The 14,778-nt window shown below is 41.4% G+C and overlaps 1 protein-coding gene across 2 annotated transcripts in view; it reads right to left on the minus strand.

Moving 5' to 3' along the window:
• Positions 1–513: 513 nt before the first annotated feature.
• The window catches only part of LOC125147204 (opioid-binding protein/cell adhesion molecule-like), a 1,066,615-nt gene continuing 1,052,350 nt past the window's right edge, over positions 514–14,778 (minus strand). For both annotated transcript variants that reach the window (XM_047824290.1, XM_047824291.1), the window contains one exon: positions 514–730. In XM_047824290.1, the coding sequence (XP_047680246.1) occupies positions 630–730 (101 nt within the window). In that variant the 3' untranslated portion in view covers positions 514–629. The remainder of the gene's footprint in view (positions 731–14,778) is intronic.

A 14,778-nucleotide genomic window follows, 5' to 3' on the forward strand; every position in this document is an offset into this window, starting at 1 on the left:
GACAGAGTGGTTAGAAAAGGTGACAAGAATATCCATATATGTGTATATATACACATATATGGATATGGGTGTATTCAGACCTTCCCAGAAAGAAAGGATGTGAACCCCAATGTAATTAGATAATAGTAAACATGGAGGGAGGGATATGTACATTATAATAAAGAAAATGGCCCAAAGCTTAAAAGACACAGATAATAGGACACTTGGATATAACTCTTGCTGTGCACTACATTGTAAGTCAAGTTGTGTCTTCAGGGTGTTTATCATGAGGCACGTTTTTTGCCCAAATGGAGCTTATGGTTTGGTGTGTTAGGGGAGGAGAGGTTCGTAGTGATGATGATGGGGAGAGGAGCAGAGGAAAGGAAAGGGCCCAGGTAGCAGGGATAGATTCCATTTTTGGACACACCAATGAATGATTACCCTAAACATGGTAGAATCCAGCCCACCCATCCCCCCAACCCCACTCATTCAAACTGGAGAAAAACTCAAATAAACCAACCCTCCCCCCAAAAAAACAAGAAGAACAGAAACAAACAAAAAGAAGCCCAAACTTGTTTGCCCTCCGCAGTGTAGATTAAAGTCTGTGATATGGAGAAGCAGGCGTTGCTCAGAGGACCTATGATTTCTTATCAAAACTTGATGAGGAAGTGGGCAAAGAGGGTCCCTGATAGCCAGAGACAAGCCAATGCTCTAGAGGCCGAGTTTACACCATCAATGACTGCTCCAGGCCCTGTGTAGGGGAAAGAGAGACAGACCCATTAGCATGCACTCAAAGGATACCATACTTACTCCCTGACAAGCAGATATACACACATGCTTCTCTGTGAGCATTCCCCCATCTCCCACCTCCCACCATTGATCCCTCGAAATCTGGAAAAATGGAAAGCACCCACTGAGAATATTTAGAAACTCAAAGGGGCAAATCGCTCACATACCCACCACTACAGCCTGCTCTGAAAGACTGGGGTTTAAAAAATAAAAGGGATAGAGGGAGGCAATGGCAGTCATTAGGCCTATTGGCTGAAAAGTTAGAATAGCAGACAGAGCTAAGTGGCATGGCAGGATTTGACTGCTGCTCCATAAGCAGCACATCTAACTATGGAAAAGGTGTCCAGAACAGACAGGGATGGGAGCAGCAAAACAGGGGAGGGAGATGGTCCACAGTGGAGAGAAGCAGGTAGAAGAAAGGAGGAGACAGAAATGGGAACATTTTGTGAGCAACAGGAGTCCATGTGTTGGTGTGGCCAACTTTTTATCCTGTATAACTTAGGTATTGTGGAAGCTCCTCCTGAGGTAGCTGAGGAAGAATGGATTGTTACACTCTAGAGTTTTAGAGACTATGGGTTTACCCCAGCAGTAGCAGTGCCTCTCCAAAGGCCACAAAGACTCTGTATTCTGTCCACATTGCCACCTAATGGTGTGGCCTGATAGAGTTCTCCCTTTGCCCTTTCTTCTGGCCTCTTTGGCTCTTTTAAATGCCCCTAGTGAGTCATCCATGCTCCACTGTAAGACAAGACCATTGAGTCACAAGTGTTGGTCCTTTCACTTAATCTGCCACCTTTGAGAAAACAAACCACATGAAATGGGATTGTCCTAGTCTGTTTCAAGCACCCAGGGCACATGGATCAGCATCTAATTCACCTTTGTATTCCTCCATCACCTTTATTTACAAAGCATAAGAAACTGCAGTCATAAGCAAGACACCAGTAGCTTGCAGGCAGAGAGGATTCCAGGGAACATGGAATCAAGTATAAGACAGGGGTGAGAAGCCATCAAGAGTCATTCCTGTAGAGCCAGTGGCAAAGAAAGGGAGCCACATAAGACAAGCATGGCTTTTTTTTTTACCTTCTCAAGACAGGACTTCCCTGATCCTTTTAGAAGCAAATTGGCTTATTGGAAATAGACATGATTACTTTAAGAAGCACAGTTGGTACAGAGTCTCAAGACAGCATGATGGTGTAGATCCCTGCCTTGCCTAGGAAGGGACTGATGCTAACCTTTTGCTTTGGGAAGTACAGGCCCCTCACTTTAGCAATGAGCATGTAACTGTTCCCAGTGTACGGATTTTCACATGGATATATTTCCTTCCTCTGATTTACAATGTACACAATTCTCCTATTGACTAAAAATTCACATTTACTTGCTAGCTTGAGAGTCTGGTTCATATTGTTGTGCACTTTTTTTATAGAGCATTCACAAAAAAAGGCAGGATCCAGTCACAAGCCCAGTGCTATCATCTCCAGGAAGGCTCCATACATATTTATGAAAAGTAGCCTGACTCTGGAGGCTCCATCAGTCAAGACATATATCCTAAGGAGCCATACTGGCCTACAGAATGTACGGAGTTGAAAAATGCCCAAGATGGAGCCCAAAGCAATTCTCTATATTGTGTTCTTCAAAAAATGAAAGACTTACATTTTTTAAATGAGTTTATAAGAAAATGAGCAATATAGATTTGTAAGATATATATGTCTCCTTAAGAGTATCTATCAAATATATTTTATAATATTTATAATGTTATTTATATGTTTATTTATGTTATTTATATATTTAATATAATATTTATTATAATAATAATGTTATATATGGAGAGGACATGCATTAAACTATGTGTCTGTGTGTATCTTTGTCTAATTCATGATGCTGATATTAACTTAAGAAACAATTGAAAGATTAATAAGCTCCACACTAAAGAGACAGAGATCTTTAGTGTAGGAATCACTTTATTCCAAGTTCTACCAGTGGATTTAAGCATTTCTGTAGATGCCATGCTACCAGCACAAGGTGGGATATAGCTAAAACAAAGTAGAAAAGAAAAACAGTATATGAGGAAGGCAAAGCATGAAGGGTGAGGTACAGAGAGAGAAGGAGGTAGAATCATAAAGAGAAATGAATGTTTCTGGTGGTGTGTGGCAGTTGCAATAAGATGTTCATTACTGATCAGGCAGAGGGTTTATAGCCACAGTTAAACTTCAGTTGAGTGTTCCGTAGAGTGGAAGCCAAACTGTGAGTGTGACTTAGCAGACATAGAGACTGCTCAGCTTGCCTAGGATGATGATGGTAACATGCATTTGCATTGTGTTCTCTAAGTTGCAAGCAGGATTCTAAATGCTACACACATATTAACTCATTTAATCTTCACAAAAGGCTATGAGTTATGGACTACTGGCATGTCCATTTTATAAATGGAGAAACTAAAGAACAGAACAGTTAAGTACCTCACTATGGTCACACAACTTATACACATAAAGCTGGATTAGAATTGAGTCACTCTTTCTGTAGAGCCTGTACCCTTGATTGTTTCCACTCGACTTGCTTTCTGTGGAAAATGACCCTTTGTGCATGTTTTCTGAGGACCACAGCCACATGAATTGGTAAGTACAACTGGTGAGGAATCTGAGGACCTAATTTCTCTGTATGACTCTGCTGCTCCCTAGCTGACCGGCATCCCCTCTCTGGCCTTGGTTCTACCATCTAAAAAAGTAGAGAAGGTTGGGGTCAGAGACCTTTAAAGCTCTTCTCCTATTAGCATTTTGAGTAATTGTATGAATGGAAAATTTACATCTGGTACTAGAAGGGGCAGCTGGTGAGCAACCAGATGGCCCTTTCCAGTTGGTACAAAACCATCACTACTGTGGCTTTTTGCACGTCAGCATGTCATCTCCTAAAACAGCAAGAGGGCACCAAACATTCCTGGACCCCAGGGCTTCCTTTTCTGTGGCCACATTTTCTATGCAGCTCCAAGGAGCTTTACTCTTCAGCAGGTGTGATAAGCCTTGCTTTATATATCAGACAATATGGTAATTTAACGCCAAACTGCCTTTGACCAATCAATCTATGAGGAGTGGCTGAGCTAGTCTGGCCAATGTGTTAATCTAATCCACTATAATGGAGATTAAAATTAGCATCTCTTTCCTCACGGATCCTGTATACATTTAAGATTTGGTAGTTAGGGGCGCCTGTGTGGCTTGGTCGGTTAAGCGTCCGACTTTGGCTCAGGTCATGATCTCACGGTCCGTGGGTTCGAGCCCTGTGTCGGGCTCTGTGCTGACAGCTCAGAGCCTGGAGCCTGTTTCAGATTCTGTGTCTCCCTCTCTCTGTGACCCTCCCCCGTTCATGCTCTGTCTCTCTCTGTCTCAAAAATAAATAAACGTTAAAAAAAATTTAAAAAAAAAGTTTTGGTAGCTGGACCAAATTAGGATGGTGCTTGTACCTTGTTCAGAGCAGGAACAGAGGCTCACATCTGTGTACCACTCTCTAGGTTCGAGGAATGTGAAATAAAAGCCATCAGCTATGAGCAGTTTTTTTTTTTTTTAATATCATCATTACAGTAACCCTCATTTTACTATTAATGAAGAAAGCATTTGGTTTGGGTGTCTCCCTTAGGGTTTCCTCTTGCAGAGGCCACTCACCTGATTAGTGATGTGCTTCTTTGTGCTTTAATATAGATTACCACTGTTTAGCTAATTGGTGTGATTCCATGATCACTCAGGACTTATGTTTGGTCCGTTAGGCTGGTAGGAGGCTTTTGCAAATGTTAGCTCAATGAATCTGTTAAGGGAAGGGCATGTTACTGGAAGAAAAGTTCACCTGAGCCTAGCAGTGGTAGTACTAAAGCTTGAACACACATCTTCAGATGTCAAGCTGGCTATGGTTTTCCTATACTTGGTTTTTTCAGGTAACAACAGCTACATGGACTTCTCCAAATACTTGGCATCCAAAGTAATACTAGTATTAATTTCAATAAACATGGTCAGGAATTCAAATGGTGCTTTCCTGCTCCTCCCCTCCTCCTCTTCCTCCTCCTCCACTTCCTCCTCCTCCTTTTCACTTCCTCTTCCTCTTTCTCCTCCTCTTCATCCTCCTCCCCCCCCCCCCCCACTTCTTGGTGGAAATAGGGAGAAAGTTAGTTCTTATCTCAAACTTAGAATTCAGAATTTGGAAACATGAGGTAGATTTTCAATTATGTGTTCTACTACAAAAAACTAACCCTGAAATACATTTGGATAAAGGACAAAGGTTTGAAAGAAAGATTGGACCAAATGTCTAAGGAAGAGAATCCCTGGATGCACAGGTAAAATAGAAATCTTCTATGAAATTTAAGAAAGGATTTAGATGCATCTGTACCCCTTGGCTTTTCTGTCTCATCTTTGCAGCCCTAAATATCCTTTGGGATAAAGGCAATGACCACTATAAAAGTGCAACCAATCCTGGAAACTTTGGAATCAGACCAATTTGGGTTTAAATCCTGACTCTGTGGCATGCCAGCTATGTGATCTTAGACAAGGTAGTTTTCACTTTTCTTATTGAAAATAGAGGTAATAATACTGAATTTACAGAATAATTAAAAAGTCAGACTGGTTAGCATAGTGCCTGGTACAAGCCAGTCATGTGATCATGGTAACCACCACTATGGTGCCTCCACACCTGCTACCTTCCACTCCTTAGTTGAGGCTAATATTGGCTCATTTCAATTTTTCCCAAGTATGTTAAACCTGAGATGTGGTTTTGCTGGTGACAAAGAGAGGAGGTGAGATCCTGAGTTGGGGGTTTGTTGCTGAGAGAGGCCATTGACCATGAGGACCATGGAAAGATATGGGACATAGAGCAGAATGATAGGAGAAGTCCAAAGCCAAGTTCCATGCATGGTCCAAAGGCAAAGGATCAGCCTTGCAAGAGTAAGGGACCCCACACTAGCCTCAGAAAGCCACTGCCATTCACTCAGCAAGTATTGGTTGGAGGCTGATGTGAGCCAGTCTCTGTTTTCAGAGAGAAAGGCAGACAGAGTCTGTGCTTTGACAAAGCTTATACTTTAATAGGACCTGGAATATCCTTTCTACCAGTCTAAATCGGTCAACAAACAATTGAAAAAGGGAAAGAAAGAAGGAAGAGGAAAAAAGGAAAGAAGGAAGGAACGAAGGAAGGAAGGAAAATTTTTAAATCCTCCCAGATTCTGAGTAGAAAGTCATTTGGAACAAATAACCAAAATTGCTTTCATCTCAATAATACCCTTCCTGTTGGAGTATTAAGAGAATTTAATTCAATAGTCAGAGAGAACTGAATTTGAATTCTGACGCTGGTACTCACTAGCAGGATGACTTTGGACAAGAAAATCAACTTCTCTAAAACATTTTTTTTAAATGTATAGAATGGAGAAGAGTGGTTTTGTGTATATATATATATATATTATACATATACATACATATACATATATGTATACATATGGAATATAATATATATGGAATATAATATATATGGAATATTACTCAGCTATCAAAAAATTAAATCTTGTCATTTGTAACAATGTAGATGAAACTAGGGTGTATTATGCTAAGCGAAATAAGTCAGAGAAAGAAAAATATTATATGATTTCACTTCTATGTGGAGTTTAAGAAACAAAACAGATGAACATAGGGAAGGGAAGGAAAAATCAGATTAAAGCAGAGAGAGAGACAAACCATAAGAGACTCTAAAATACAGAGAACAAACTGAGGGTTGCTGGAGAGATATTGCATTGGGGGATGGGATAAATGAGTGATGTATACTAAGGAGGGCACTTGTTGGGATGAGCACTGGGTATTATATGTAAGTGATGAATCACTGGGTTCTACTCCTGAAACCAATATTACAATGTATGTTAACTACTTGAATTTAAATAAACTAATTACGTACTCTAAAAAAAAAAAATAAATAAAGATGATGTATAAGATCACTGAAGTAAAGGATGAATAAATATGAGGTGAATTAAAACCAGGACAGTAACAGCTGATCCTTAAAATAGGATCTTTTATGGGGATCCTGCTTCAAATAAAGAGACCTTGTGGAATCCTAGGTTGTCAAGGATAACTGTCAAACACCAGCTGAAAGCAAATTTGGCTATGGTGAGCAAGCAAGTGACCTGGTCTCTCCTTAAAAGACCTGAAGTGGCTACAAATCATAGATTAAAGCTTCCTAGAGAAGCAAGTGTATTTAGAGGCCCAACTCCCTCTGGGCAACTGGCACATTTAGGGAATCATTTTTATGGTTAACAATGACTCAGTTCAATTAGAATGGTTAATACAAATATCAGGTTTAATTAAATATTTTTCAGGCATAAATTGGAAGTGAGAACGTCGATTTTTGCCCTTTCCCCTGATCCAGTCCTTTCTCCACCCTTTCAATGCTAACTGTTGTTAAAATAAAAGCTTTAATGATAATGCAAAGCCACAAACCAAACTATGAATGGCAACAATGACAACTACAAAATACCTTGGGGCTAGATATGCAGACAAAAATTCTTTAGTCTTCAGAATATAGAAAGAAGAGACAGAGCACATAAATGGACAAGAGATAAATTCAAGAAATGGTAAATGGCATGGAGGTCAATTGACATGTGCCCTCTGGGCCAGAGGGAAGATTTTATGGCCAGATGTGAAGCTCAGCAGAGAAGGATATAAAGAAATAGACATACAAACAAATAAATAAAATAAAGTCCACTTTTGAGAGGGTGGTTAATTTTTCAATATTAAATATTAGATTTTTAAAAAGCAAATTTGGTTGAGGGCTTCACCTAGAGTCAGACTACAGGCCTAGCTAGCTGCTCTGGAAGAAAGACATTGCTGCCGCATTCAAGCGGTGGATGATAACCCTCTGGAGGAGCAGGTTTTGAAAATCAAAGTACCCAAACTCAGCACAAAGCTCCCCTCAAATATATTTAAGCTTACTGATGAGATCTTGCCTTGCAAGAGATTTTGAAGCTTAAAAATGGCAATAAAGGTATTCAAAGGTGTCACTGTTATTTTTTTTCCTTTCCATGATTGCCATGAAAATATGGCATGGTTCTTCAGCAACATTACAGTGTATCTCTGTAATTCTACTAAAATAGCAGATGGTAGGGTGATCACATTAAAAAAGAAAAGAAAGGAAAAAAAAACCACAGGCAAGTTGAACTTGGTGATAGCACAATGAGATCAATGAAGTATCTGAAGTCTAAGAAGATACAGTTTTGTTCTGAAATTTGGATGGGTTTTATAAGTATGAATATGAACTAGGTGACCTTCCTAATGAGGAACCAAAAGGATAATGATGTTCTTGGTGATTAAAAGAGGAGCAAGGAAATCTAATTAGAGGATGCATGTGTTACACTTGTTGGTGAAACAGGAACCTATTTTCAGCAGTGCTGGCTGATGAAGGCACCTCATTCCCCTTCAAAGAGAACTTTTCCTCCATTGTCTTTAATTACAGTGGAAAACATGGCACTATGTTGTTTTACAAGGAAGATTAACTGGGCTTTACAGAGTGAAGACTTGTGGATAAAGAGGCCAAAAAAGGCAGCCATCTTTGTTTTGTTCTCTTTAGCATTCCCTGTTTTGTATTTACCACAAAGACAAGAGCTAAAGAAGTTAATATCAGAAGTTAATTCCAATCTGTCAGCTCATCACAAACTTGAAAGAGACAAGACTTTGGTCTATGCTGAACCACAAGCTCTTGTGTGTGTGCTGACATCAGCACACCCTGAATGCTCAGTGTTATGTTCTAAATGCTTAGGCTAATAGCCAGATGTCAATGATTCAGATAGAGGAGGGTGGGGTGTGAGGGAACAAGGAACCTCATCAGGAATGAAATGTGAAATGTCTGCATTTTTTTTCTAATATGTTGACATTTTGCAGGTTGGAAAATACAAATGATTACGCTGCTGTCATCAGCCAAAAGCAATTGGTATTTCTCTCTGACTCATTCCCTCCCACCTGGATTTAAATTGTGGATTTGAAAAATAAAAATCATATACATTATTATCAACAGGAAATGGACAAATATGTACAGCTTTAGATGTCTTTGCAAGAAGAAGTCACTTGATGAACATCTTCCTAAATGGTGAATTGCAATGTTTAATAGAGTCTCTCTCAGAAAGAAGACCCAGGGTTGGGAGGGATACCCAAATTCCAAATAGGATATATGGAAGCTGGAATGCAAGTGGAGAGTGTCAGAGAAATAATAATTTGGGGCGCCTGGGTGGCTCAGTCGGTTGAGCGGCCGACTTCAGCTCAGGTCATGATCTTGCGGTCCGTGAGGGCTGTGAGTTCGAGCCCCGCATCGGGCTCTGTGCTGACAGCTCAGAGCCTGGAGCCTGTTTCAGATTCTGTGTCTCCCTCTCTCTGACCCTCCCCTGTTCATGCTCTGTCTCTCTCTGTCTCAAAAATAAATAAATGTTAAAAAAAAATTTAAAAAAAAAAAAAAAAAAAAAAAAAAAAAAAAGAAATAATAATTTGACTTCCCTGGAAGGAGAAGACCACAAGTCCTTTTGTGTATTAGGCTTTTCTTTGGCTATTTGAGTTTCACACTGTTTGAGTTTCAGACTACCATTGGTTCCCCCCTTTGACTGGAAGTTTTGTTAATTTGACAAATGTTTACTGGGGAAAAAACATTGCAAGATACAGTGCTGCATCCTGTAAGTGCAGAAAAAAAATACACACAAGATATAAGCCTAAGTGTAAGCTGCTCTGAAATCCCAAGAGAAAAGTGATTCTTCAATGGGGCTCAGAAACACTTTATGAATGGGGTAACATTGAGTACAATCTTAAAGGAGAAGTGCAGTTTTATCAGAGAAGAGGGCAAAAGCTTCCACCTGTGACCCTATAGCATCCTGGAAGACATAATATATGTATAGTTTAGAAAGAAACATGAGATTAAGATCAGACAGACCTGGATGCAAAACCTGGTCTTTCCACTTCCTCCTGTGGTAGAATTCCTGTCTGTGAGAATTTGGTCCAATCACCTGAATTCTCTGAGCTCTGTTCTCTTCTTCTTTGAAGTGAGAATAATAACAGTACCTACCTCAAAGTGTTCTTAGCTCTTTAATACATGTCTGGCTGACACTCAATAGTTAGTAGCCTTTTCATTTAGTATATTCTATTATTCTACTGTAACTGTCTATTTACTTGTTTGTATGGAGTTGTGGACTTTGTTCCTCTTTGTAACTAAATCCAAATGGATTGATGGATGAGAAGAGATGAAGAAGCATGGTCCAAGTCTTATATATGTAATAGGATCGGCATTCTGACACAGGTGGTCTAGCATGATGGGTGCATACAAGGAAGTAGGAGAGCGTGAAGTATAAGGGTGGGTGGATCCTACAGCAAGAACAAACGCCAAGGCCATTCTTTCCTTGTAGGCAATTTTCATCAGGACATAAACAGGTGCAGTTTAAGTTTTGGAAATGTCACTTGGCCCCACAGTGGCAAAGGGCTCACCAAACACGCAGGAATTGGTAAGAGAATAGCATGACTCTTCAGGGAAGACACACACCCCAGTGTAAGTGAGAATGGAATGGTGAGCCCACAGTCCAGAAGAAGAGCCATGGCCCACTTGCAAGTTGGTACCAGGTGTAAACATAAGGGAGAGGAAGAAGTCAGAACCACCAGACAGATTCTAGTGAAAGTGTGTAGGTGAGAAGACAAGGTATACAATTGAGTGAGAGGCATGTCTGAGAAAGATTGAATTTGTGATTCCCATGGTGCATACAAGTACGGAGAGTGGTTTGTAGCTCAGAATTAAGGAAAGTTATAAAGATACAAATTTCGTAGTTATCAGACTATTGTCAGAGACCATCAGTCTTCAGTGTGCAAAAGATTCCCTTGGAGTGCTTGCTTTAAAAGCACATTCTCAGGACCTTCCCTGGAGACTTTGATAAAATGAGTCTGCGGGAAGACCCATGAATCTGCATTTTTAAAGCACCCAAAGCAAGTGCAATGAAGGCTACGATATTGCTTTGTAAGATGTCTGAAGACATAGAAGATCCCTTCTCCTCCCACTGCAATGATATGCTCCCTGGACAGACTCATGGGGCAGGTGGAGGAGGGGCCAGGAGCAGAGCAATCCAGAAAGGTAAGAAACACACTATCCAGGTGTATCACAGAAGCCAGGACTGGGTGCTGGGGATCAACAGGAAGTCTGGAGCTGAGATTCAGCTGGGTTTAGGAGGGAGACAGAACATGGAAGACTGAGGTGTGATGGTGCTGGAAGAGGTGGAGAAGGGAACAAGGAATCTCCCTGTCAGAGGTCTGGAGGAAAAGGCCAAAGAAGATATAGGATGGTACACAGAGGGCACACTAAAGACAATCCCCAGACTCCTCATGCCCATTCCCCAGATCTCCTATGGAGGCACGTGGGGGCAAGGTGTGCTTCTTAGCACACCCTAATAAAGGAGTGGAGAAGGCCGGTAGAGGCAGGAGGGTGTTGGTGTGGGGTGAGCAGGGGCTCTGAGGCTCTGCCTACAGGTACCGGTGGGGTGCACAGTGGATGGGGCAATCATCAAAGGGTGGAGGCTGAGAGTCATTGGCTGGTGCTTCCTGTAGTTGTAGAAAATCCAATTTGAAGAGCCAACCTGATATATATATTTATTCTGGAGGAATGGCCATTAGCAAAAGAAAATATAGATTTGTCCTCATGGCTTCCAGGGGCCACTGAGGTAAGCTGGAGTCCTGGCTGCTCTGAGGGGGGCTGAGGCATTGCCTGAGGAAAAAATCCAGAGCCCAGATGTTGCCTTAACTGGAATATTTTGCCATTTTCATTTGCAATGGCAAGATTCCTATCAGTTGTCCCTATTCCTGATACTTAACTCTTAATGAAACTAATTTGTGTCACTACGATTTCACAGATAAAATGTGAGAAATCTGTTTTTCTCTCTGCAGCACCCCCCCCCCCCATCCTTTCTGGCATTGTATGCGCTCTCTGTCCCTCTCCCCTGCCAGCTCCAGTAATCCAGGCGTTTATATGGCTCATTAAGCGCATCACACTCTCTGCAGTGCTGGGTGTAATCAAGTTCAGTATCTTCCCTCTTTACTCTTTAAAGACAGGGGGATGGGGCCTCTCTGGCTCAGGACTCAGTGGAGGCAAAGTGGGTTGGCAAGTTGAGAGAAGTGAGTCGCTTCATGGAGGGGCAGAGCTGGGGCCAGCAGGCTGAGCTTGGCCATCTCTCTGCTGCTGCAGGCCTGGCAAGACTTTAAGGTGCCAGCCCTCCAGGTGGGCCTGCAAATAGCTGCATCCACTCAATAAAACTTACTTATATTTAGAGCAGGTTGCTTTTCCATTAAAAAAGCATTTTGATTGCTTCCATTTCCAAGGTTGTGAATGATAAGTTTTGGAGACCTGCCTTTAATACTATTTCCCCATTGTTTCTTAACTTTAGAACACTTAGCTGGCAGTCAGCTGAGAGTCCATCTTGTTCTGTTCTTACATTTCAGAGACAACCAGAGAACAGAGAGCATCAGTTTGTCTGAACCAGGGTCGGGACCAGAACTCTGTTTTTCTTGTTCTTGGTCTCTCAACGTTCTGTGGTCTTTCTAGTACCTGCCATTGCCCCACACTAAGAAACTTCCAGGCAGTCTAAAATGCCACTGTGAGTTGTACTCTGCCTGCCTGACCTATCTCATCAGTGTGGCTTTTGAAGGGCAGCAGCTGGTGTGGAGGGAAGAATCACCTCATGTGGGTGCCATCCACTGATCTGTCTCTGTGCGTCGCCCACCCACCTATGTTGGCTCTCACAGTCTGCCCCATCGTGTCCTGCCTCACCCCACTCCCCAATCTACTGTCTCACAAGCTTTGTCTTATGTGTTCTTTTGAAACTGCTTTCATCCCATTTTCCCTTGTTCTTCGCATGCAGGTAGGAAATAGATAAAGGTATGTTTGTGTGAGAGCCCTGTTCTGAGTATGTGTTGTGATGGGGTCACAGTGCAGAGTCAAAAGGGTCTCCAAAAACAATCCTACATTCTTTGAGGCCAAACACTGCTGCATGCCTGAGAATGTGGAGGCGTGTGTATTTGGGAAGTATGAGTATATGGGTTGTAAATGTAAAAAATGTCTTTTAAAAGAATGCAATCAAATTTTTTTTTGAATTTTTAAAATTATTTTAAGGAACCCTCATGCACTGTTGGGGGGATGCAAACGGGGTGCAATCACTGTGCAAATCAGTAAGGAGGTTCCTCAAAAAATTAAAAATATAATTACCATATGATCTGGTAATTCCACTATTGGGTATGTACCCAAAGAAAATGAAAACACTTTTTCAAAAAGATATATGCACCCTTATGTTTACTGAAGAATGGGATCAGATTTAGATGGATGAGTGGAGATGCTGGTATAGGTAACAGACACACATAGGCTAATTGTTGATATGGGTTTCTATCTGGAAAGTCGTCTACCAATGTCCATGATGAGTTGCCAAGTATGGTGAGTTGTATCAAAGCAGTAAAAAGAGTTCAGATACTAGAACAAGAGTACATAGGCTTTAATCTCAGCTCAAACATTTGTAAGATAGTATGAGTAAGTAAGCTGCCTAATCTCTCAGTTTCATCCTCTGTAAAATCAGGATATAGTACTTAATTCCTAGAGTCATTAAATGAGATAAAACATGTAGAACAGGGGTGCCTGGTGGCTCAGTCAGTTAAGCATCTGACTCTTGATCTTGGTTCAGATCATGATCTCACCGTTCATGAGTTCAAGCCCCATGTCAGGCTCTGTGCTGATGGCAGGCATGGAGCCTGCTTGGGATTCTCTCTCTCCCTCTCTCTGCCCACCTCCACTCTCTCACTCTCTTGCTGTCAAAAAAAAAAAAAAACTAAAAAAAAAACCTATTTAGAACACTTAGTTTAGTGGCTCTGCACATAGTAAATCATTGGTAACACTAATTAGACACAATTATGGGAATACTGAGGCCTAGAAGGAACACCCGTGGCCCACAGAAAGGGCTAGTCAGCTGGACAATGTCACTCTGATCTTGTGTCAAGTTATTTCCACTCAGGCATAGTGTCAGATAATTACAGGACATATTTTCTAAAATGCTTTCACTGAGGAGAAAAATAAGTTACATGGAGATTGACTTTCCCAGAGCCCTTCAGCTGGTGAGCAGCAGAGCCTGGCCTCAGAGAGGATCTGAGACTACTGACCTATTGCATTTTTCTACATTTCATTCCTGAACAGCTGAATTTCTGCTGCTGGCATCATCAATGCAACCGTCCAATCTCTGTTTATCCATTCATTCAACAAGACTTTCCTTACCCACAAATGTGTATGGAGCTCTGTGCTAGGTTCTAAGGATCCAACCAGACATTGTCCCTACATTTATGGAGCATACAGGCTAAAAGGGAGGGAAGATTTTAAACTACATAAATGAAGGAGAAGTAAAATTGCAACTAGCAAGTGAAGTCTACAGAGAAAAGGATTGTAGCCATGGCACAGCCCTGTGTCCTCATCACTGAGAACAGCACCTGACTTGTGGCAGATACTGGCAAATACTTACTGGACGAATGCTAGGGAAAGCACTGTGGTGAGAGCAACCTCCAGAAGCATTGTATGAGAAAGTGTGCAATGGAGCACTGACCTACTCAGGGAAGACTTCCTCAGGAAGGGATCCTAGGTGAGTGAGTACTAACCAGGTGAAGCAGGCTGGGAGGATCCTGGGGATTAGTACTGCTGTAGTAAAGGGCACAAGAGACTTCAGAAGAAAGGAACATACAGTCTAGTTGAGCAACAATATTGGCAGCCATACCAAGGGAAGCAGTGAGAAGATGGGCTGTGTCACAAAGTGTTGAAAAATACTTTTGTTTCATATTGTTCAGCTGTTTCATATTGTTATGCCTCCATGATGAACATTGTCTTATTGACAATTCCCAATGACAGTCAGCAGGCCTGGAAACATCATCCCAGTTTTAGCTTTGTAAACTGAGGCCTGTAGACTTTGTGTGTTGTCTAAGTCACACATCTAAACATAGCATCTGTGGGGCTTTCTGTCTATAAGATGTT

Source organism: Prionailurus viverrinus, chromosome D1, assembly GCF_022837055.1.
Source record: "Prionailurus viverrinus isolate Anna chromosome D1, UM_Priviv_1.0, whole genome shotgun sequence".
NCBI classification, from domain to species: Eukaryota; Metazoa; Chordata; class Mammalia; order Carnivora; family Felidae; genus Prionailurus; species Prionailurus viverrinus.